At 45.1% G+C, this 26,133-nt stretch overlaps 1 protein-coding gene across 1 annotated transcript in view; it reads left to right on the forward strand.

Moving 5' to 3' along the window:
• LOC120048002 (tenomodulin-like) overlaps positions 1-26,133 on the forward strand; it is a 77,932-nt gene that overhangs the window by 32,167 nt on the left and 19,632 nt on the right. The window contains exon 3 of the mRNA XM_038993659.1: positions 2,901-3,041. Within this exon, the coding sequence (XP_038849587.1) occupies positions 2,901-3,041 (141 nt within the window). The remainder of the gene's footprint in view (positions 1-2,900; positions 3,042-26,133) is intronic.

Genomic DNA, 26,133 nt, shown 5'->3' on the forward strand with positions numbered 1-26,133 from the left:
GACAAAGCAAAAAGTTTTCAATTTTTTTGCAAATTTGTATATATAAAAAAATATATATATCACATTTAGATAAGTATTCAGACTTTTTACTCAGCACCTTTGGCAGAGATTACAGCCTTGAATCTTCTTGGGTATTATGCTACAAGGTTGACACCTGTATTTGGGGAGTTTCTTCCATTCTTCTCTGCAGATCCTTGATCCTGACTAGTCTCCCAGTCCCTGCCGCTGAAAAACATCCCCACAGCATGATGCTGCCACCATCATGTTTCTCCGTAGGGATGGTGTCAGGTTTCTTCCAGATGTGACACTTGGCATTCAGGCCAAAGAGTGGCTTCCGTCTGGTCGCTCTACCATAAAGGCCTGATTGGTGTAGTGTTGCGGAGATGGTTGTCCTTCTGGAAAATTCTCCCATCTCCACAGAGGAAATCTGGAGCTCTGTCAGAGTGATCATCAGGTTCTTGGTCACCTCCCTGAACAAGACCTTTCTCCTCCGATTGTTCAGTTCTAGGAAGAGTCTTCGTGGTTCCAAACTTCTTCAATTTAAGAATGATGGAGGCCTCTGTGTTCTTGGCGACCTTCAATGCTGCAGAATTTCTTTGGTAACCTTCCCCAGATCTTTGCCTTGACACAATCGTGTCTCGGAGCTCTACAGACAATTCCTTTGACCTCCTGGCTTGGTTTTTGCTCCGACATACACTGTCAACTGTGGCCCTTATATAGACAGGTGTGTGTCTTTCCAAATCATGTCCAATCAATTGAATTTGCCACAGTTGGACTCCAATCAAGTTTTAGAAACATTTCAAGGATGATCAATGGAAACAGGATGCACCTGACCTAAATTTTGAGTCTCATAGCAAAGGTTATGAATACTTATGTAAATAAGGTATTTCTGTTTTTTATTTTTAATACATTTTCTAAAATGTATAAAGACCTGTTTTTGCTTTGTCATTATGGGGTATTGCGTGTAGATTGATGAGAAAAAAACATTTATTTAATCCGTTTAGAATAAGGCTGTAACGTAACAAATGTGGAAAAAGTCAAGGGGTCTGAATACTTTCTGAATGCACTGTATTACTAATAGTTGAGCAATACTGCACCTGCCACAAACCCAAGGATCCACAGAAGCCATCACCGCCTACAGAAAATGGGATGAACTGTTTTAGTATAAATCAATAAGTCCTTTCCACCTTTATGCTAATATAGAAGAAAAGGCTTAAATGGAACTTTAATCCACCGCAAGGGCTCCCAGACTGTTTAATGGCTCTGAATTTCACATAACTGCTCGACTGACACTTGAATATCAGGTCCATCTTCATTTGGCTACGTCTTAAGATTTTAAAGTTCAGGTTCCTTTCTGAGCCAAGGCCATTGAGACCCATGTTAATGGCTATTTATATTCCAGAGCCATACTTGCCGTGATTTTCTGTTAAGAATTATATCCCATTCAATCATTATTGCTACCCTATTGATGAGCTTGATGGTAATATGTGGTGCAGGTCATTTAAATGTCATAAGGAGTATGTGGTAGTGAGTAGGTGAACAACACGTTGAGCAGATGTATGAAGAGTGTAATCGAATGCTTATCTAACCTCTTTCTGAATGGTATTGCCACGCTATAGAGCTTTAACTAGTGGTACTAGAGTCACTAAACCAACCTAGGAGAATCATGCATGGACATTATAGTCATAAACACTAGAAAGAAACTACATTTGTCACAGGGCTTGGGTTATTTCTGTGTTAGATCCCTTAACAATCAGTGGCCCCGACATGTTGATTGGGAATATTAATCTTGATGGATTTCATTGGCCGCCTACCTGTATCCATTAATCAACTCTCTCATTGGTACAGTATGGGGCGCTTTGATTCATCACCCCAACAGATGAAGATGAACTCAGCAATATATTTCTCATCATAACACCACACTCCACATACATATTAATAGCGTAGTTTTCATCTCATAGGCATGAATCATTTTTGTAGACAGGGAATTTTAACAGCCGCCCCGGCGTGCCCAAGAACAATACATAATCAAGTGCTTTAAGGTACGGCCAAGAAAAACAAACAACTATCCGAGCCACATTTTCGAAGTGGCATTTATTCGACATAGCAACTCGAAGGGTACTTACGCAGCCTCTATGGATGTACAAATGTGGTTGCATGTATGAACAATGACTTAGTATTATCTCTGATCTTGTTTATGAATACTTTCGCACTTTACAAATGTCAGCATGCAAGATGCCACTGCGGTGGTGTATTGGTTGCATTGGTCAAATTTGGACATGATGCTTTGAAGAATATGACATAGCTAGATCAATGTGATTGCATCAAGTGAGTGTATGGGCCTCACATCTTTAGATTACAGTATTTCTCTTTGGATTATAATTATTTGCAGTGTATTACGCCTATAGACTGTATATTAAGCCTATTGAAAGGCCATACATTAAGGATTAAGATCACTTCATTTGTCAATTCTACACAAGGTACAAAAAAAATTGGACTTCTGATTTATCCAAACCCCTCTGAAAGACACACATACTGGTTGGAGCGGGGAGCTGCCACACTGGGTGCCCATGGAGAAGTTGTTGGGGGGCTTAGGAGCCTTGTCCAAGAGTCAATGACATCTAGGATTTGATACCAGCAACCCTCCGGTCACCAGCTCATTTCCCGCAAGACACAGGATTTGACCTAGCAACCCTCCGATTGCTGTCACACCTCTCTAATCACTAGGATACCTGCCACACCTAGGTTTGCGCTATTGGCAGTATAGTAAGCTTATTGAAAGACTATTGAAAGGCAATATATTTGAGCTACTGAGTTGAGTTGCCACACCCTCATGTACTATTGGTTAAATGACCTGTCAGTCAGGCTGAAGATGTTTCTGATTGGTCCTGTGTCTCCAGGTGTACGACCAACATTACAAGGCCATGCTGGACGGTATGGAGACAGACAGTATCATGGAGATTGACCCCGCCCACCGCATTGAGATCTTCAGGATGGGGAACGGCAGTGATGAGGTGCTCGAGGTCCACGACTTCAAACATGTAAGTGTTGTCAAAATTCACATTAGGTACAGTATACCTTCTGCATACTTCATATACTGTCATTTTCTTTTCTTTATTATAGTTTTTGTGCAGAATGATTGTGTTTGTGTTCGAGCCCTTTCCAAATTGCTGTTAGATTGTGTAAAAGCATTTCTGTTCTCCGAAATCATATCATCTTCTTCGACAATACGATGCACTCTCTCCTGTGTTTTTCTCTCTCTCTCTCACGGAAAAAGCTGATATCCAATGTGTGTCATCTAATAACAAGAGGTTTCAATTCCCTCTCATATACAACCCCTTATCCCCCACAAACAAACACACACACACACACACACACACACACACACACACACACACACACACACACACACAGGTAACTGCCAAAATAAAGGAAACACCAACATAATGTCTCTTAATAGGTCGTTTGGCCCCCACGAGCCAGAACAGTTTCAATGCACCGTGGCATAGATTCTACAAGTGTCTGGAAATCTATTGTAGGGATGCGACACCATTTTTCCACAAGAAATTCCATCATTTGGTGTTCTGTTGATGGTGGTGGAATACGCTGTCTCAGGCGCTGCTACAGAATCTCCCATAAATGAATTTGGGTTGAGATCTGGTGACAGACTGCCATGGCATATGGTTTACATCGTTTTCATGCTCATCAAACTATTCAGTAACCACTCGTGCCCTGTGGAGGGCGGCATTGTCATCCTATGGGGGCATAGCCATGGTAGCCAAAATAATGTCCAAAATAATGGCCTGCCCAGCCTTTTTATACATGACCCTAAGCATGATGGGATGTTAATTGACTCAGAAACCACCCCTGTGTGGAAGCACCTGCTTTCAATATACTTTGTATCCCTCATTTACTTGTGTTTCCATTATTTTGTCAGTTACCTGTACATATACACACACACATGCACACACAGACACACACACACACAACCATACCTGAATATCATGTATAAAAAACAAAAACTGTTATAAGTGAGAAGTCCTGAAGCCGAAAAAGAAAGGAAATGAGCACCACAATGCCTACTCAACCCATGCTCCACCAAGGTTTCCCAGTACACAGCGTTGACCTACTACAATAGCTATGTTGGTATATTATACTTCCAACAATGTGTATGCTGGTTGCTTAGGATTCAAACTTTCTCAAACAGCCTAATTCATACTCTGAGAGGAGGTGCTTCCACAATAATATGATTTGTACAGCATACAAGGTAAAGTATTGGATTCTTCACACACCACACTAATCCACTTCCACTACCGTTTCAAGCTTTTTTTTATTATATGAAAGCAAGTTTGCTTTTATACTTACACGATTGTCGTGCTTGATTGAGAGAGGTGTTTTATCTTCTAGTAATGTGGTGCCTGCCTGTATTTCCTTTAACCTTTTTATTTGGCAATACATGTCATTGAGAACTAAATATTCTACTACTCAAAGTCTCTATGAACAGAGGAGATCTTGAAGAACAGATGAGTAATAGAATCAGGTAGGGTAGCACTGGGCTTGTATTAAAAATCCTGCATAAAAGTGAAACTGACAAGGAGAAACGTTTGCAACATAGTTTTCTGCATGTGTCTGATTTTGTCCATTTCATGTAAAACGGATCAAACATCATTTCTGACTGGACGACAGCTAACGTTGTCATGCTGTCTTAATAGTATAGGCTAATGTTTTTGTCACTCGCAATGCTCATTATCAGCCACTCACCACTGGTCTGTTTGCATATTAGTTGGCTGTCTAGGCCTAACTGGTGAGACTGACACATACTAGCCTTCTACCGACATATATCTACTCTCTGTGTTTAACTTACTTGTAAAGGCTCAGCTAGGTCATTGAATGTTCTTCAATAAGATGATTCTGGACTGTAACAAATAAATCAGATAGACCTACTAGGCCAAGGGTGTCAAACTCATTCCATGGAGGGCCTGGCGTTTAAAAAAAATAAATTAAGACCTAGACAACCAGATGAGAGTTCTTTACTAATTAGTGACCTTAATTCATGAATCAAGTACAAGGGAGGAGCGAAAACCTGCAGATACTCGGCCATCCGTTAAATGAGTTTGACACGTGTACCAGGCCCACATATAGACCTATCCAGCTAGCTGGCTAGCTAGTAGCCTACCCTTCAGACTTGCTAATTATTTAAACTGAACTATATAAGGCAAATCTAAAAAAAAAAAAAAAACGATTTAAAAAATATGGATAAATACAGTCTGAATTTTCATGTTTGGTGATGATCAATAGTTTTATGAGTCGTTGTTGGAGATTATCTCAGAGATAAGAAGGGAGAGAGTGAAAGTCTGACAGATCCTCTCAGAGCAAGCTTTACGCTCAAGCACATAGAAATATAGCAGGTGAACAGATTGGACTTGGTGCTTCAATGGGAATGTTGGCTAGAAAAATGAGAAACATACAGAAAATGGTTTATTGTCCTTGCAAAAGTCTAAATTATACATTTAATGCTGCCCTGGAACGGGAGGAAGAAAGGAATCTGTGTATGATCTTATTCAATAGGAATGCAGTTCTAGTCATTCCACATCTACACTACTACTACATTTCACATACATTTTTTTGCAGGCTTCCAGGCATTTACTCATTCATCAACATGAAAACTGTGTGGCATTCATGGATCTACTGGTCGGAAAGCATCACAACCTCTCCCTTAACTATTGTCACATAGCTAGAAATGAAGTGGGGCAAACTGATGAATTTCTGCGCCAGCAGAGGGCCTGTGCTGCTGCTCCCCCTGACATCATAGTCATTAACCTCGGTGGAACAGACTTGGGAAACACAAAGGGAACAGCCCTAGTAAGTCAGATGCGTGTTGATTTGGCGGTAGTCATCCAAATGTTCCCCGGAACAACGGTGGTCTACTATGACATCTTGCAGCAGAGGAGTTGGATGTTCCAGTGGGAGAAGGACATCAACAAGCGCATAGAGATGGCCTGGCATCCTGTCAACCAGATGGTGTTTGCACTTCTCCGTGACAGGCGCATGCCCACAATCCACCACCCTGCCATCAAGCAGTGTGTCCCTGGGCAGTACCACAGAGAAGGTATGCATCTCACAGATGAGGGCAATGACCTCTGCCTTGAGAGTCTGAGAGCTGGCCTCTCCTCTGTTCTTTTTTACATTTTCCTTTTCTTACCCCTTTTTTCTCCCATATTTCATGGTATCCAATTGGTAGTTACAGTCTTGTCCCATCGCTGCAACTCCCGTACGGACTCGGGAGAGGCGAAGGTCGAGAGCCGTGCGTCCTCCGAAACACAACCCAGCCGAGCCGCACTGCTTCTTGACACAATACCCGCTTAACCCAGAAGCCAGCCACACCAACGTGTTGGAGGAAACACCGTACACCTGGCGACCGTGTCAGCGTACATTGTGCACGGCCCGCCGCAGGAGTCGCTAGAACGCGATGGGAAAAGGATATCCCTGCAGGCCAAACCCTCACGACGCTGGGCCAATTGTGCGCGCCCCATGGGTCTCCCGGTCACGGCCAGCTGCGACAGAGCCTGGACACTAACCAGAATCTCTATTGGCACAGCTAGCACTGCGATGCAGTGCCTTAGACCTCCTCTGTTCTAGCAAGACACATGCAGTAGTACACACCACCACAGTTACTGCCCCTTGCCTGCCACTTCCCGAACCCAAAGGCGCTTTTAAAAGCCACCTAATACATTCAAATAAGTGTGTATATGTGTGGGTGTGTGTCGGGAGGAAGGGGGCTGTCAAAACTATTAACGAAAGAATGGTGAAAATGGCAGTCGCAATCTTCTGATCCACAGGCGGTAACTCTAACCATTACACTATTAAACCTGTAACATTGACTTTGACAGACCATTTAATTTGACAGTTTATTTCTCTTGCTTGGTAAAAAAGACAATAGTCTAAAACAGTTGATTTGTTGAAAACCCGCAACCCCTGACTAGTTTTTACTTGTGGATGGTGACTTCAGATTTTTTGTGAAAACACAGAAAAGTAACTGTGTTGATCAGTCAGCACAAATTTGGATTACAATAATGAAATAAAGGAAAGAGAGTATGCCGGAGCTGGAAACAATTCTACACATGTGGAAACAGTGATGCTGTCAGTCAAGTCTGGTAAGTTGTCTGATGCTAGCATGCACAACTGAGGTTCTGTGCATTTGGGGTTCAACCATTTACTATATGCGGTTCATAACTAGCTTCCTGTTTCTTAACAAAACAGTTTTCTCGGCTATGGTTTGTGTTGTGGTCTTGGTTGTTCTTAGTCGAGGAAATGTAAGTATTTAGACCCTTTACTCAGTACTTTGTTGAAGCACCTTTGGCAGCAATTACAGCCTTGAGTCTTCTTGGGTATGACGCTACAAGTTTGGCACACCAGTATTTGGGGAGTTTCTCCCATTCTTCTCTGCAGATCCTCTCAAACTGTCAGGTTGGATGGGGAGCGTCGATGTACAGCTATTTTCAGGTCACTCCAGAGATGTTCGATCGTGTTCAAGTCCGGACTCTGGCTGGGCCACTCAATGACATTCAGAGACTTGTCCCGAAGCCACTCCTGCATTGTCTTGGCGTGGGCTTAGGGTAGTTGTCCTGTTGAAAAGTGAACCTTCGCTCCAATCTGAGGTCCTGAGCACTCTGGAGCAGGTTTTCATCAAGGATCTCTCTGTACTTTGCTCCATTCATCTTTCCCTCTATCCTGACTAGTATCCCTGCTGCTGAAAAACATCCCCACATCATGACGCTGCCACCACCATGCTTCACTGTAGGGATGTTATTGGCAGCTGATGAGCGGTGCCTGGTTTCCTCCAGACCTGATGCTTAGCATTCAGGCCAAATAGTTCATTCTTGGTTTCATCAGACCATAGAATCTTGTTTCTCATGGTCTGGAGAGCCCTTTGGGTGCCTTTTGGCAAACTCCAAGCGGGCTGTCATGTGCCTTTAACTGAGGAGTGGCTTCCGTCTGGCCGCTCTACCATAAAGGCCTGATTGGTGGAGTGCTGCAGAGATGGTTGTCCTTCTGGAAGGTTCTCCCATCTCCACAGAGGAACTCTGGAGCTCTGTCAGAGTGACCATCGGGTTCTTGGTCACCTCCCTGACCAAGGCCCTTCTCCCCCGATTGCTCAGTTTGGCCGGGCGGCCAGCTCTAGGAAGAGTCTTGGTGGTTCCAAACTTCTTCCATTTAAGAATGATGGCGGCCACTGTGTTCTTGCGAACCTTCAATGCTGCAGACATTTTTTAGTACCCTTCCCCAGATCTGTACCTCGATACAATCCTGTCTCGGAGCTCTACGGACAATTCCTTCGACCTCATGGCTTGGTTTTTGCTCTGACATGCATTGTTAGCTGTGGGACCTTATGTAGACAGCCGTGTGCCTTTCCAAATCATCTCCAATCATTTGAACTTACCACAAGTGGACTTCAATCAAGTAGTAGAAACATCTCAAGACATGCACATGAGCTCAATTTCGAGTCTCATGGCAAAGGGTCTGAATACTTATGTAAATAAGGTATTTCTATTTTTTATTTGTAATAAATTTGCGTTGTCATTATGGGGTATTGTGTGTAGATTTATGAGGATTTTTTTTATTTAATCCATTTTAGAATATGGCTGTAACGTAACAAAATGGGGAAAAAGTCAAGGGGTCTGAATACTTTACAAGTGCACTGTATGTGGTTCTCAGTAACAGCCGGACGGCTCATGACGAGAGGCGGGGAGTGTGTTGTTAACCTCCAATCAAGTTGATTTTAACATTGAGCTCCATATTACAGCTTCGTGCCAGTCGGCGTGACTAAAATAAAATGGAATATCTAATAACAAGAGGTCTCAGTTCACTCACACTCATACTCAAACACACGTGCGGCCACACACACACACACACACACACACACACACACACACACACACACGCACACAAACACAAGTTGCTAGTTTCTCCTCCAGCCCATCCAATCTGAATGATCCACTTCTGTCAGTGAAGCGAATCCACCGAGGAGATGTGTTTGGCCAGGCATGGCCACGGGAGACTACATTGTGAAACAAGTGAGCGAGCAGAATAATCCTCATTGTGATTACAAATGAATAGAAGAGAGTGGAGGAAAACACAAACCTTATTATAAGTTATACTAACTGTAAGTTGAGGGGGATGGGTTTGGAATGTATTTTTATAAAGAAAGGATGTTTCAAGTCTTTACTAATTAAAAAGCCCCCTTTAAAACAATCTCTGTCAAGCCCAAGGGCTGTGTATGAGGAATTGAAATGGGCAGATAATGCCGCTTAAGGCCAGAGGCGAAATCCCTTTTCTATTGTTTCAGGCTAATACAGGGAACATGCTGCAGGAAGAACCTAGGGAACTGGCTTTCAAGCATATTCAACAGTCTATTATATGAGAATGTCACGTTCCTGACCTGTTTTCTGTTGTTTGGTATGTGTTTATTGGTCAGGGCGTGAGTTTTGGGTGGGCAGTCTATGTTTTCTGTTTCTATGTTGGTTTTGGGGTTGCCTGGTATGGCTCTCAATTAGAGGCAGGTGTTTGACGTTTCCTCTGATTGAGAGTCATATTAAGGTAGGTTGTTCTCACTGTTTGTTTGTGGGTGATTGTCGTCCGTATCTGTGTCTGCGCACCACACGGGACTGTAGCGTTTGTTCGTTTGTTTGTAATAGTCTGTACCTGTTCCTACGTGCTTCGTGTTGTATGTAAGTTGTCATGGTTTAGGTCAGTCTACATTCGTTTTTGTTATTTTGTATTTCTAAGTGTTATTTCGTGTTTCGTCGTTTTTGTTTAATAAATCATTATGAATTCACACCCCGCTGCACGTTGGTCCAATCCTTGCTACTCCTCTTCGGATGAAGAGAAGGAGGAAGCCCGTTACAGAATCACCCACCAAACCCGGATCAAGCAGCGGGTTAACGGACAGCGCACGAAGCAGGATTTCTGGTCTTGGGAGGAGATCATAGAAGGAAAAGGACCATGGGCTAAAGTTGAAGTGAATCGCCGCCCATGGGAACAGCTGGAGGCAGCTCGGAGAGCGGAGGAAACCGGAGAGAGGAACTGGCGTTATGAGGGGACGCGTCTAGCACGGAAGCCCGAAAAGCCCGCAAGTACAACCCAAAAATTTATTGGGGGGGGGCCTAAAAGGTAGTGGGTCTAGGGCAGGTAGGAGACCTGCGCCCACTTCCCAGGCTAACCGTGGAGAGCGGGAGTACGGGCAGACACCGTGTTACGCAGTAGAGCGCACGGTGTCTCCTGTACGTGTGCATAGCCCGGTGCGGGTTATTCCACCTCCTCGCACTGGTAGGGCTAGATTGAGCATTGAGCCAAGTGCCATGAAGCCGGCTCTACATATCTGGCCACCAGTACGTCTCCTTGGGCCGGCTTACATGGCACCAGCCTTACGCATGGTGTCCCCGGTTCGCCTACATAGCCCGGTGCGGGTTATTCCACCTCCCCGCACTGGTCAGGCGACGGGGAGCATACAACCAGGTAAGGTTGGGCAGGTTCAGTGCTCAAGGGAGCCAGTACGCCTGCACGGTCCGGTATATCCGGCGCCACCTTCCCGCCCCAGCTCAGTACCACCAGTGCCTGCACCACGCACCAAGCCTCATGTGCGTCCTCAGAGCCCTGTACGCACTGTTCCTCCTCCACGCACTCTCCCTGTGGTGCGTGTCTCCAGCCCAGTGCCTCCAGTTTCGGCACCACGCAGCAAGCCTCCTGTGCGTCTCCAGAGCCCTGTACGCACTGTTCCTTCTCCCCGCACTCGCCCTGAGGTGCGTGCCCTCAGCCCGGTACCTCCAGTTCCGGTACCACGCACCAGGCCTATAGTGCGCATCGAGAGTCCAGTGTGCCCTGTTCCTGCTCCCCGCACTAGCCTTGAGGTGCGTGTCTCCAGTCCGGTACCACCAGTTCCGGCACCACGCACCAGGCCTACTGTGCGCCTCAGCGGGTCTGAGCCATCCGTCTGCCCAGCGCCGTCTGAGCCATCTGTCTGCCCAGCGCCGTCTGAGCCATCTGTCTGCCCAGCGCCGTCTGAGCCATCTGTCTGCCCAGCGCCTTCGGAGCCATCTGTCTGCCCAGCGCCTTCGGAGCCATCTGTCTGCCCAGCGCCTTCGGAGCCGCCCGTCTGTCCCGAGCCATTAGAGCCGTCCGTCAGTCAGGAGCCGCTAGAGCCGTCCGTCAGTCAGGAGCTGCCAGAGCCGCCAGCCAGTCAGGAGCTGCCAGAGCCGCCAGCCAGTCAGGAGCTGCCAGAGCCGCCAGCCAGTCAGGAGCTGCCAGAGCCGCCAGCCAGTCAGGAGCTGCCAGAGCCGCCAGCCAGTCAGGAGCTGCCAGAGCCGCCAGCCAGTCAGGAGCTGCCAGAGCCGCCCTACAGTCATGAGCTGCCCTACAGTCATGAGCTGCCCTACAGTCATGAGCTGCCCTACAGTCATGAGCTGCCCTACAGTCATGAGCTGCCCTTCAGTCATGAGCTGCCCTTCAGTCATGAGCTGCCCTACAGTCATGAGCTGCCCTACAGTCATGAGCTGCCCTTCAGTCATGAGCTGCCCTTCAGTCATGAGCTGCCCTTCAGTCATGAGCTGCCCTCCAGTCATGAGCTGCCCTCCAGTCATGAGCTGCCCTCCAGTCATGAGCTGCCCTCCAGTCATGAGCTGCCCTCCAGTCATGAGCTGCCCTCCAGTCATGAGCTGCCACTCAGTCCGGAGCTGCCACTCAGTCCGGAGCTGCCACTCAGTCCGGAGCTGCCACTCAGTCCGGAGCTGCCATTAGTACAGAGTTGTCCCTCTGTCCTAAGCTACCTCTCTGTCCGGAGCTACCTCTCTGTCCTGAGCTACCTCTCTGTCCTGAGCTACCTCTCTGTCCTGAGCTACCTCTCTGTCCTGAGCTACCTCTCTGTCCTGAGCTACCTCTCTGTCCTGAGCTACCTCTCTGTCCTGAGCTGTCTCCTCTATGTAGGAGGGGCCTTAGTGAAGGTTCCTGGACCATGGTCGGGGGCGAGGGTCGCCACTCAAAGGACGCGAAGGAGAGGGACAAAGACAGTGGTGGAGTGGTGTCCTCGTCCACCGCCGGAGCCGCCACCGCGGACAGATGCCCACCCAGACCCTCCCCTTGAGTTGTAGGGGTGCGCCCGGAGTTCGCACCTTAAGGGGGGGGTTATGTCACGTTCCTGACCTGTTTTCCTTTTTTCTTGTATTTATTTAGTTGGTCAGGGCGTGAGTTGGGTGGGTTGGTCTATGTGTGTTTTTCTATGTTGGGGTTTTTTGTGTTCGGCCTGGTATGATTCTCAGTCAGAGGCAGCTGTAGATCGTTTGTCCCTGATTGAGAATCATACTAAGGCAGCCGGGGTTTCACGTGTGTTTTGTAGGTGGTTGTATCGCGTGTCTGCATTCGTGCCACACGGGACTGTTTGTCGATTGTTTTCATGGTGTTCTTTTGTTTTCGTGTTCAGTTTCGATATAATAAATAATCATGGACACTAATCACTCCGCATATTGGTCTGATCCTTCTCGCCTCTCCTCCTCGTCCGAGGAGGAGGATTACGACGATCGTTACAGAGAATCATTATGGTCACACAGTGCAATCACCTGCCACCTGCCACCACCACCCCATCTACTGTATTTTTATGTAGCTCTTCAACAAAAAATGATGTAGTCATTTCATTAATAATTTGACACAAACAGTGGTTCATATTTTGTGTAATATTCAATCTGGAACTACAGTAAAGCTTTGAATCAATGATATTACACAATCCCTAACCTTCAAACAATTTTGAAATACACAAGAATATAAGAATACATTTCCAATATTGATGTAGAATTTATTTGGGGGTGAGAGTATAGACTAGAGTAGGCCTACCTCAATGCCAGTTTCCCAGAACCTTGAGCTTGACATCAATACAAAACTTGTATTCTACAACTGTATTAAATCTAGACTAAGACTAATCTAATGATCCCGTTTCATTTGAACCAAAATACAAGTCTGCCAGACTCCCTGTGTCACACCCTGATCTGTTTCACCTGTCCTTGTGATTGTTTCGACCCACTCCAGGTGTTGCTTATTACCCCAGGTGTATTTTTCCCTGTGTTTCCTGTCTCTCTGTGCCAGTTCGTCTTGTTTGCCAAGTCAACCAGTGGTTTTCCTTGCTCCTATTTATTTCCTCAGTCTCTTTTGGTTCTAGTCCTCCTGGTTTCGACCCTTGCCTGTCCTGACTCCGAACCCGCCTGCCTGACCACTCTGCCTGTTCTGTCTTCAAGCCTGGCTATCCCCTTGTACTGTTTGGACTCGGATCTGGTTACTGAACCCCTGCCTGGCCTGACCTCGAGACTGCCCTTCGTCTGGTACTGTTTTGGACTCTGACCCGGTTTATGAACTCTCGCCTGTCCCCGACCTACCTTTTGCCTACCCCTTGGATTAATAAATATCGGAGCTCAACCATCTGCTTCCTGTGTCTGCATTTGGGTCTCGCCTTGTGTCCTTATAACCTGTATGAGCAACATACCTCAAGTAATTTATCTTTATGCTTTATCTTGGCCAGGTCGCAGTTGCAAATGAGAACTTGTTCTCAACTAGCCTACCTGGTTAAATAAAGGTGAAATCAAAATAGTAATCAAGATGCTATGCTATACTGTAATAATATGCTTCACATTTTAACATGAAATCATTTATATTTTCGTTGAACTACATACTGTTTCTCAGGTACTCCAATATCCAAAGATGACATTGTTTGTTGTTTACGGCCAGCGACATGAATCCTGGATTGTGTCCATTCGGGAATAAACAGAAGAAAATGGACTGAAAGAGGAAGGAACTACTTGGACTTGTCCAATAACAAATGCTAATTTTGTTTTTCCGTTTTCTGCTTTATTCCCTAACGAACACGACCCAGAGCTAATTATAGACGCAATGATAGTCGCATTGGTTGAAGCTCAGTGTTAAATTAAAATCTCCCTACCATCATATCTAAGCCAATATGACACCAATCAAATCAACTTGATTGGAGGTACACAACACACTCCCCGCCTCTTGTCATGAGCCGCCCATCCGTTACTGAGAAGCACATTCCGGATTTTTTAACAGGGTTGTTAGCAATTAAGTTTTAAGAGTATTTCTAGCTCAAATTCTAGATGTTGGTTTAAAATGAGACTATAGCGTCCACTTCAGGTGCAACAGGTTTTATAAAATGTATAATTTATCGCTCTCAAATGCACATTTCCGTCCATTAAGAAACAACGATGTAGCATTTCTGACAATGCTAAGATCTTTTTTAGCCGAGAGTTCTATAACACCGGGTCGGTTGCTTGTCAACAGCACAGCTGCTTGCACCATGCTGCCAGTCATAAGAAAGGCATGAGAACAAACCAAGGCTACTGTATATAGCTAGCTATATGGTGGTATTCAAGCTGAGGTTAATCAATAAATGCAAACAGATATTTTGATTAGCTAGGTAGCTAGCTAACGTTAGCTTGCTTTTACAAAGTCCAGTAGCTAGCCTCTGTAGCTAGCTAACACCAGTCAGCTGAAAGCTAGCTAGCTAATGAACTAATGCAATTCGTAACATATCATACGAATTGTAATTCGTAACATATCATGTGAAATGGATGATGGACACCCACAACTGAATACATACCATACGAAATGTAATATATCATACTAAATGCAGTGCTTCAGATTCTGTACCAAAAATAAAACAAAATGTTAGATCAAATTGCAGCAGCGTGCACTCAAAATAAACGGAAATGCTTGCTAACTTGGTTAACTACGTGATTAAATGACACACACACTTATGTTAATGTCTTAGGTGGCTCTTAAAAAAGCCTTTGGGTTCATGGAGAGGCAGGCAAGTGGCAGGTGGTGTGTACTACTGCATGCATCTTGCTTGAACGGAGGAGTGACCAGGGCCCGTATCAAAATCAAATCAAATCAAGTTTATTTTATATAGCCCTTCGTACATCAGCTAATATCTCGAAGTGCTGTACAGAAACCCAGCCTAAAACCCCAAACAGCAAGCAATGCAGGTGTAGAAGCACGGTGGCTAGGAAAAACTCCCTAGAAAGGCCAAAACCTAGGAAGAAACCTAGAGAGGAACCAGGCTATGAGGGGTGGCCAGTCCTCTTCTGGCTGTGCCGGGTGGAGATTATAACAGAACATGGCCAAGATGTTCAAAATGTTCATAAGTGACAAGCATGGTCAAATAATAATCAGGAATAAATGTCAGTTGGCTTTTCATAGCCGATCATTAAGAGTTGAAAACAGCAGGTCTGGGACAGGTAGGGGTTCCATAACCGCAGGCAGAACAGTTGAAACTGGAATAGCAGCAAGGCCAGGTGGACTGGGGACAGCAAGGAGTCATCATGCCCGGTAGTCCTGACGTATGGCCCTAGGGCTCAGGTCCTCCGAGAGAGAGAAAGAAAGAGAGAAGGAGAGAATTAGAGAGAGCCAAGATTTTCAAAATGTTCATAAATGACAAGCATGGTCAAATAATAATCAGGAATAAATGTCAGTTGGCTTTTCATAGCCGATCATTAAGAGTTGAAAGCAGCAGGTCTGGGACCGGTAGGGGTTCCATAACCGCAGGCAGAACAGTTGAAACTGGAACAGCAGCAAGGCCAGGTGGACTGGGGACAGCAAGGAGTCATCATGCCCGGTAGTCCTGACGTATGGTCCTAGGGCTCAGGTTCTCCGAGAGAGAGAAAGAAAGAGAGAAGGAGAGAATTAGAGAGAGCATACTTAAATTCACACAGGACACTGGATAAGACAGGAGAAGTACTCCAGATATAACCAACTGACCCTAGCCCCCCGACACATAAACTACTGCAGCATAAATACTGGAGGCTGAGACAGGAGGGGTCAGGAGACACTGTGGCCCCATCCGATGATACCCCCGGACAGGGCCAAACAGGAAGGATATAACCCCACCCACTTTGCCAAAGCACAGCCCCCGCACCACTAGAGGGATATCTTCAACCACCAACTTACAATCCTGAGACAAGGCCGAGTATAGCCCACAAAGATCTCCACCACAGCACAAACCAAGGGGGGGCGCCAACCCAGACAGGAAGATCACGTCAGTAACTCAACCCACTCAAGTGACGCACCCCTCCTAGGGACGGCATGAAAGAGCACCAGTAAGCCAGTGACTCAGCCTCTGTAATAGGGTTAGAGGCAGAGAATCCCAGTGGAGAGAGGGGAACCGGCCAGGCAGAGACAGCAAGGGCGGTTCGTTGCTCCAGAGCCTTTCCATTCACCTTCACACTCCTGGGCCAGACTACACTCAATCATATGACCTACTGAAGAGATAAGTCTTCAGTAAAGACTTAAAGGTTGAGACCGAGTCTGCGTCTCTCACATGGGTAGGCAGACCGTTCCATAAAAATTGAGATCTATAGGAGAAAGCCCTGCCTCCAGCTGTTTGCTTAGAAATTCTAGGGACAATTAGGAGGCCTGCGTCTTGTGACCGTAGAGTACGTGTAGGTATGTACGGCAGGACCAACTCGGAAAGATAGGTAGGAGCAAGCCCATGTAACGCTTTATAGGTTAACAGTAAAACCTTGAAATCAGCCCTTGCCTTAACAGGAAGCCAGTGTAGGGAAGCTAGCACTGGAGTAATATGATCAAATTTCTTGGTTCTAGTCAGGATTCTAGCAGCCGTATTTAGCACTAACTGAAGTTTATTTAGTGCTTTATCCGGGTAGCCGGAAAGTAGAGCATTGCAGTAGTCTAACCTAGAAGTAACAAATGCATGGATTAATTTTTCTGCATCATTTTTGGACAGAAAATTTCTGATTTTTGCAATGTTACGTAGATGGAAAAAACTGTCCTTGAAACAGTCTTGATATGTTCGTCAAAAGAGAGATCAGGGTCAAGAGTAACGCCGAGGTCCTTCACAGTTTTATTTGAGACGACTTTACAACCATCAAGATTAATTGTCAGATTTAACAGAAGATCTCTTTGTTTCTTGGGACCTAGAACAAGCATCTCTGTTTTGTCCGAGTTTAAAAGTAGAACGTTTTCAGCCATCCACTTCCTTATGTCTGAAACACAGGCTTCCAGGGAGGGCAATTTTGGGGCTTCACCATGTTTCATTGAAATGTACAGCTGTGTGTCATCCGCATAGCAGTGAAAGTTAACATTATGTTTTCGAATAACATCCCCAAGAGGTAAAATATATAGTGAAAACAATAGTGGTCCTAAAACGGAACCTTGAGGAACACCGAAATGTACAGTTGATTTGTCAGAGGACAAACCATTCACAGAGACAAACTGATATCTTTCCGACAGATAAGATCTAAACCAGGCCAGAACTTGTCCGTGTAGGCCAATTTGGGTTTCCAGTCTCTCCAAAAGAATGTGGTGTTCGATGGTGTCAAAGGCAGCACTAAGGTCTAGTAGCACGAGGACAGATGCAGAGCCTCGGTCTGACGCCATTAAAAGGTAATTTACCACCTTCACAAGTGCAGTCTCAGTGCTATGATGGGGTCTAAAACCAGACTGAAGCATTTCGTATACATTGTTTGTCTTCAGGAAGGCAGTGAGTTGCTGCGAGACAAAGCTTCTCAAAAAAGGTCATAGGAATCCTGTTAAAACCAGTTTTAAGACCAAAAAAACTCCAGACTCAGAGTATGGCTGCGTTTCAAACTCATAAAAGACACACCCTCGTCCACTTACCCTCGCCTTATGCCCTTGGGGGAATCCCCGCGGCCATATTTGTCGTCGGCCCAAATTATTAGCCAAGCAAGGGAAGTTTGCAGCGTAAGCCCCTCAGCCCTTGTTTTTAATGGAGTTTGCGATTGTACAATTGTGTTCACTTCAGGGCCTGAAATGCCCCATCATTCAATTCGCGATGACTGTACATCCGCTAAGAAAAGTCAGCCAAAACTTAAAACGTTAATTAAGGCTAGGCGTCCCACTAGCGGGACACCTGTCAACAACATCCGGTGAAATTGGAGGGCGTGCAATTCAAATAAATAATCGTAATATTTAACATTTATGAACACACAAGTATCTTATATCGATTAAAAGCTTAAATTCTTGTTAATCTAACTGCTTTGTCCGATTTACAATAGGCTTTACAGCGAAAGCTTACCATGCGATTGTTTGAGGATGGCGCCCCACATCAACATATTTTTCAACCAGCACAGGCTCCATAAAATAACAAATAGCGATTAAATAATCACTTAGTTTTTGAAAATCTTCCTCTGTTTGCAATCCCAAGGGTTCCAGCTACAACATGAATGGTCGTTTTGTTAGATAAAATCCTTCTTTATATCCCAAAAAGTCTGTTTAGTTGGCGCCATCGATTTCAGTAATCCACCCGTTCAACATGCAGACAAAGGAATCCAAAAAGATACCGCTAAACTTTGTTAAAACAAGTCAAACTACATTTCTATTTAATCCTCAGGAACCCTAAAATGTAAATAAACTATAATATTTCATACGGAAAGAAGTATGTTCAATAGAAAAGTAAAATTAGCCTTCCCAACTGTGACTCCCGGTGCCAAAACTCAAAATTATTCCTCGTTTTGGAAGAACGAGCCTGAAACCTTGAAAAAAACTGTTGACATCTACTGGAAGCCATAGGAATTGCAATCTGGGAGCTGGAATTACATAGAACCCATAGCTTTCCATTGAAAGAGCATGGGATCTCCCAAAAAAATAAAATTCTGGTTGGTTTTTCTTCAGATTTTCGGGCTACCATATCAATTGTGTTATAGTCTCATACATTATTTTTAACATTTATACAAACTTCAAAGTGTTTTCTATCCAATGATACCAATTATATGCATATCCTGGCTTCTGGGCCTGAGTAACAGGCAGTTTACTTTGGGCACGTCAGGTGGAAATTCTGAATAAAGGACCCGAGCCTGAAGAAGTTGTGTAACGTCTATATGGAGTCAACATACAAGTGTAAGTAAAAACCTTCTTCAGAAGTAACTAGGCAAGAGCGGTCCATTTAAAATGAATTCCTTCCTCCCTCGCCCCTTGCCCTGCAAGTGTAAACTCGTCAGACGTCATGAAACGTAATCAGAAGTGTCCACTTAATTTGAGGACTGAGAGGAGAGGCTGTGTCTGTTAAGTGTTTGGAATGCAGCCTAGGTTTTGGTATGATGTTAAAAAACTGCAGATAAACATTGAGCCAGTTGTAAAATCAACTCATAATAGTTTATCTCAGCTGGTAATCACGACAGTTTGATGTACTGCAAAAGAAAGATAGTGATGACACTCATTGACTTGTTGCAAATGATGGGGAATAACCAGTCACAATGAGGCATCGCCAGCTGTGCAATTTATAGCACGCTTCAGACAACTATGGTGAATGTGACTGTACATCAAATGTTGTACCCCCGGCACGATCACTTTGCCTACACTTAATTCTTGCCTAATATGTTGCCATGAATAACCTTTTTTTTTTTTTACCAATTCCGATATTTTGAATAATGTGATAGTAATTTTGCACAGAATCGTGCAGTATAATGATTTACATTATCATTATATCCACACCCTCGTCACTCCTGTTAAACAACTCTAAATCGCTTTGGCACAGTAGTTACTTGCCGATAATGTTGCATAAAACGCTTGAAAAGTCTATAATTTGCCCACATATACGCATTACCAATTTAGGCATTTTTTTTAACAACGTGATATTCTGCTTGAAATACCATTAAAAAATATGTGATTTATTATTAGCCTAGTGGTTATAAGTATGTAGGCATATATCATGTGAGCGCTGGGCCATCTCTATGCACTTGTTTATTGTCCTCATCCAACAAGAACATCCAACTCCTCAGAGTAGACCACCGTTGTCCCAGGGAACATCCGTATGACTACCTCCAAATCAGCTCGTATCTGACACACCAGGGCTGTCCCATTTGTTTGTCCCAAGTCGTTTCCACCGAGGTGAATGACTATGATATGTTCACGGTCAAACCTCGCCTTGGCGAGAGAGAATATTTCAGAACCATTCCATTGAGAACAGCTCATCCATATTTCACACTCCTGTAGTCATCTAGCCAGCTGCATTGTTTAATCGCATAGTAAATATTTGCTTCAGTCTTTATTTCCTTGCTCTCACCAATTTGCTTTGAGCAATGATCAGTAGGATTATGAGCTGGGGTCTTATCAATAAATAAAACCAATAAAACCCACAACATTGTGAGGGTTCACAAGGAGAGCACGTGTTAAACTGTATTATAATATTGATAATAATGTTGCATAATCATGTAATGAACACGATGGGAGACAGAGCTGGTTTCAAGCGCAGGGCGCAGCATGTGTTTATTGTAAAGGACCACAGGAGGAGGCAGGTAGCTGGGTCCAGGGGCAGGCAGAAGGTCATACACAGGGGGTCCAAAAAGGCAACAGTACAGGCTGGGAAAAGGCTAGTAAAGTCGTCCGGGAGATCAGGCAATAGGTTGATAACAGGAAATCTTATAGGCTAAGGTACAGACAGGGATTAGGCAAAAACTATCATACACGGGAGGATTAAACTACAGGAAAAACAGAGCTCCGAATAGAAGCGTGTCATAAAACAAACAATACCCCACAATGATGGGGTGCAAAGAACTGAACTAAATAGTGTGTGATAATGACATACAGGTGTGTGAACAGGTGATCAGAATTCAGGTGATTGGGATCTGGAGAGTGAGCTGCATTTCAGGGGACCTATGTGTTTGAGAGTGTGAGCTGGAAAGTGAGCTGCGTTCAGGAGATCTATGTGTTTGAGACTGTGAGTTGGAAGCAGACGTTACAGTACCCCCCTCGAGCTTACCGGTAGGTAGTTGGCGAGGACTCTTTGCCCATGCACAGACGGGACAGGAAAGAACGTAATCTCGGACATCTGCTGTTAGTTATGACCACCAGAACTTGCGTGTCAGTAGCTCCGTGGTCTGGGTGATCCCGGGATGGCCAGAACTCAGAGAGGTATGGCACCACTGAATTAGTTGGGGTCTGATGGACGCCGGAACGTAGGTCTTGCCTGCAGGGGTGTCGGGAGGTGCTGGGTCATGTTGTAGGGGCTCTTGGACGGCGGATTGGATTTCCCACTGTATGGGTCCTACGACACAAGACAGAGGCAGGATGGGCTCAGGAGCTGGGTTAGAGGAAGGGGAGTCAAATAGATGGGATAAGGAATCAGCCACATTTTTCTTGCCAGGCAGATAGGTGACAGTGAAGTTGAAACGGGTGAAGAAGAGTGCCCAGCGAGCATGTCTGGGGTTGAGCCTCTTATCACGCCTTAAGTACTCCAAATTGCGGTGGTCGGTAAGGACAGGAATGGGTGATGAGTTCCCTCTTAATTAACCAGTGGCGCCACTCTTCGATAGTCAGCTTAATGGCGAGGAGTTCTCGGTTCTTGACATCATAGTTCCTCTCAGCGGGTGACAGTTTCTTGGAAAAGAATCCACATGGGTGGAATTTGGGAGGTGGCCCTACCCGCTGAGAGAGAACCGCTCCTACGCCGACCTCGGCTGCATCAACCTCCAGGAAAAAAAGGAAGGGTAGGATATGGCTGCCTAAGAATGGGTGCAGAGGTGAAGAGGACTTTAAAGGTCTCAAATGCAGTAAGGGCGGTGTCGGTCCATTGGAGGGTACTGTTTTTTTGACTGGTGAGAGCTGAGAGAGGAGTGGTTGTGCTGCTGCAGTTTCAGATGAACCGGCGGTAGTAGTTGGAAAATCCTAGGAAACATTGTAGTTCCTTTACAGTGGTAGGTTTGGGCCAGCTAAGCACGGTCGTGACTTTGCCTTCATCCATGTTAACCCCTCCTGGTGTCAACACAAAACCTAGGAAGGTTACTGTGGTAAAGTGAAAGGCGCACTTCTCAGCCTTGAAATACAGATGGTGGTCCTGTAGTCATTGGAGGACCTGTTACACATGCTGTACATGTTCTGCAATGGAGTGAGAGTAGATCAAGCTATCGTCAATGTACACGATGAGGAACTGGTTGATCATGTCCTGGAAAACTTCATTCATGAAGGACTGGAAGACTGCGGGCATTGGTGAGACCGTAGGTAATAACCAGGTATTCGTAGTGACGCCTAGCAGTGATGAACGCCGTCTTCCACTCATCCCCACTTCGTATACTGACCAGGTTGTAAGCACTACGTAGGTCGAGTTTGGAGTAGATGGTAGCCTGTCCAACTTGTTCTAGTACGGCCGGAATCAGAGGAAGAGGGAAGCAATTATTGATGGTAAGGTCATTGAGGGGTCGGTAATCTATGCAGGGATGGAGACTACCATCCTTTTTTGTACAAAAAAGAAACTGGATACAGCCGGAGACTTGGATGGACAGATGAATCCATAGCCTCATTCTCTGGAATGGACAAGGGGTAGATCCGACCCTTAGGGGGCGATGCCCCAGGAAGGAGGTAAATCGTGCAGTCCTCCTCTTGCTGAAGACACTCTGGAACTGGGCATATACAGGTGGGATGTGGGTTGGAATGGTAGACTCCGATCCTTCTATAGACGTGGCTCAACAGGTTAGATTGAAGCAGTTCTTAAAACAGGTGGGAGACCTTGACAGCAGTTCCACTTGCCGCCAGGAGATTGTAGGGTCGTAAAGGCTTAGCCAGGGGTGACCGAGGATGAGGTGTTCTTTAGGCAAAGACAACACCATTAACTGAATGACCTCAGAGTGTAGGAGGCCAATCTGAAGGGTGATACTTTTGGTCATGCGAGTCACAAGACCAGTTCCGAGAGGTTGTCCGTCCAGCGCATTAATCCTAAGGGGAAGTTTAACAGGGATTAGTTTGACTCTTAACTGTTGTGCCAATTGTTCGTCAATGAAATTACCTGTGGCCCCCGAGTCCACTAGTCCCTCCACAAACTGAATGAGCCCATCAGCAGAAAGAAGAGCCGGGATACTGAACTGCCTTTTGGTAATATTCAAAAACGTAGAGGTGCTTACCCGGGCGGAAGTGGAGGGGTTGTGGTCACCCCTTCGTGGGGGGCGAAACGGACAGCTATTGAGTAGGTGGTTACTCTCTCCACAATAGAGGCACAGGTTTTCACATAACCTTCGATGTCTCTCGGCAGGCGTGAGAGGGGCACGGCCGAGTTGCATGGGCCTGGAAGACTCGCAGGCCATGGTCGACTGTATAGGTCTGCGGTCCACCAGTAGGTTGCCAATGGATATGGACATCCAGATGTATTGGTTGAGGTCCGTTAAATATCCTCTGCAGGCCAGTTCGGTCTGTAACTCCCAATTAAGACCCCTCCGGTAGACTATAAGGAGAGCTGGTTCACTCCATCCACTGCCGGCAGCCATGGTGCAGAACTCCAGGGCATACTCAGTGGTGGAGTGACGGCCCTGTCGCAGCTCACATAACAGGTCCCCGGTGTGACGACCTGAAACTGAATGGTCAAACACCTGATTCAGAGGACAGATCAGCACTTTGAGCGGCACACAGTGCTGTGACCCAATCCAGAGCTTTGCCTATGATTAGGGAGATGACGAAGTCCACCCTGTCTTTGTCAGAGGTGAAGTCAGCGGGGTGATGGTCTATGTACAGGTTACACTGCATGAGAAATCCTTGACATTTCCCTGGGGATCCGTGGTATTTATTAGGCATGGATATGGGGGAGATGAACGAGAGGAGGCTGTGGCACCTGATATCGGTGAAGCAGGAATGGACTGGTGAAGGAGGTCGCAATTCATTCCTCCTGTCTGGCCAGACGTAGCTGCAGCTCCGCTGAATCAATCTGTCGTTTTTGGTGAGGTATTCTATAATGAATGCGATGGGAGACAGAGAGCTGGTTTCAAGCGCAGGGAGTAGCAGGTGTTTATTGTAAATGACCACAGGAGGAGGTTCTGAACTTATGTCAATATTACACGTAAGCTAACAGTTACAGAAATCAGGAATGCAGACAGGTTATATCTATCTGAGCAACTGTGTCCAACACACCACCACTAACAGTTGTTATGTTATGTTGAGCACCTACTGACCAAAAAAAGGATGTCATTATGATATTTTTTCCCCAATGACATGTATTGCTAAAATAAAGGTTTAAGGAAATACAGGTATGCACCACATTACTACAAGACAGAACAGCTCAATCAAGGATGATGGTATTGTAAGTATAAAAGCAAAGCTTACTTTCATTTAATACAAAAAAAGCATGAAAGGTAGCATAATGGGCTAATGTCTTACTGTGGTGTGTGAAGAATCCAATAATTTACCTTGTATACAGTACAAATCATATTATTGTGGAAGCACCTCCTCTCAGAGTATGAATTAGGCTGTTTGAGAAGGTTTGAATCCTAACCAACCTGTCTACACAAAGTTTGAAGTACAATACCAACATAGCTACTGAAGTAAGTGTTCGAGCATGGGTGGAATAGGCACTGTGGTGCTCATGTGAATTTTTTGGCTTCAGACCATGCCTATTCTCACTTAAAACATGTTTTTTTGTTTTTAATATTTAATGGCATGGGTTTAGGTCCACCTTTCAGAAGAGCTGAGGGGAGAGTTTGCGGTTAATCATTTTTATAATTATTTAAATAAAAGTAGAATGAGCACCCTGAGCTTCCATGTTTGTTTCCTCAACACGTCACCTGACACTCAACAGACGCAGGAAGACACGAGAATATAGAGCCCAAGTGACAATGTATTTGTATGTATTAAGGATCCCCACTAGTCCAGCAACATTAAGGCAGTTATATCCAATTTAAAATATTACATGGTATTACATTTCATAACACTTTTCACACGTTAAGTGTGTTTCCTCAGGCCACTACTCTACTACCACATATCTACAATACAAAATCCATGTGTACGTGTGTGTAGAGTGTGTGTCTTATCATGTATATGATTGATGATTGATTGATTGGTACAGCATCCCCTAACCTTTCTATGCAATGGCGATGCAACAGGCCCTCCAATCAAATCATTGTTCAGTTGGAATGCTCAAAGCTGTCGGTGTACGTGTAGCATGTTTAATTGGGGAGAATAGCGAGCCGGTATTTTGACGTGGTTTTATAAGCCCGCATCTTTTTCCCATTTCTTATCCCCGTAATGATGTGTCTTTTCTTCATTTTCTGGTTGACCAATCCCGGTAATCATTGCATCTCATCACGAGAATGTCCTTTCCCTCTCTCTGTAGCGGCACTCGCCATTACAGTAAATTAAACAGGCTCATCACAATAAAGTCAGGCATAAACATTATGCTTTTGTGTCGCCGGCTATTATTGCCTTGTTTTTTTCCCTCGCAGATGAAATTATACACAAGGGGATTATGACAGGGGGATTATGACAGGATTATGACAGGGGGATTATGACGGGGAGATTATAACAGGTGTTGCTTCATATCGTGTAGTCATGTGTGGCGTCTAGAGACAAGTGGAGAAAAGTGTCTGTATTACTGAGTTAACACTGATTTAAAGAAGATGTCAGAAATTCATCAGAGCTCTGTGCCATTTAGATGCAATTCAATTCTGATTGTATCAAGTCCATTTTCATGCTACCACTTATCGTGATACAATGTGAAGGCAGGCGTTGCCGGTAAAGATCCAGCAGTCTATTGTCATATGCTGATGACTCTATGTTATTCTATGGTAGCCCTAGAGACAGCAGACAATCTGATATATGGTAGCCCTAGAGACGCCAGACAATCTGATATATGGTAGCCCTAGAGACGGCAGACAATCTGATATGCTTTCCTGGGGTTTCAGACTTATACCGGCAGAACTACTTTGTCGAACAGAGAATGGCACACAGAAAGACAATTAACAGATATGTCTGCTTTGTTGAAATAGGCTTTCTCCGGTCGTCAAATTGAAAAGACCCTGAATTCCACACAGTGGAGGATCGTCAATGGCGCTGAAGGGAGTGGCTCTTCACTTGGCTGAACAGATTAAGAGAGTGACAGGGACCTATGACTGACCAATTCAGCCGGGGCAGCCTCCGTAGAGACACCTTATGCATTCCAAATCACACCCTATTCCCTATATAGTGCATTACTATAGGCCCTGGTCAAAGGCAGTGCACTGTACAGAATAAGGAATAGGGTGGGATTTGGGGTGCAACTGCTGCTTTGCCCTCTGACATGTCGCTTGACTCTCCTGCTGGAGACATCCCTCTATGAAGTATTGTTTAGTTAGGAAGAACCCCTCGTTCTTT

Source organism: Salvelinus namaycush, chromosome 5, assembly GCF_016432855.1.
Source record: "Salvelinus namaycush isolate Seneca chromosome 5, SaNama_1.0, whole genome shotgun sequence".
NCBI classification, from domain to species: domain Eukaryota; kingdom Metazoa; phylum Chordata; class Actinopteri; order Salmoniformes; family Salmonidae; genus Salvelinus; species Salvelinus namaycush.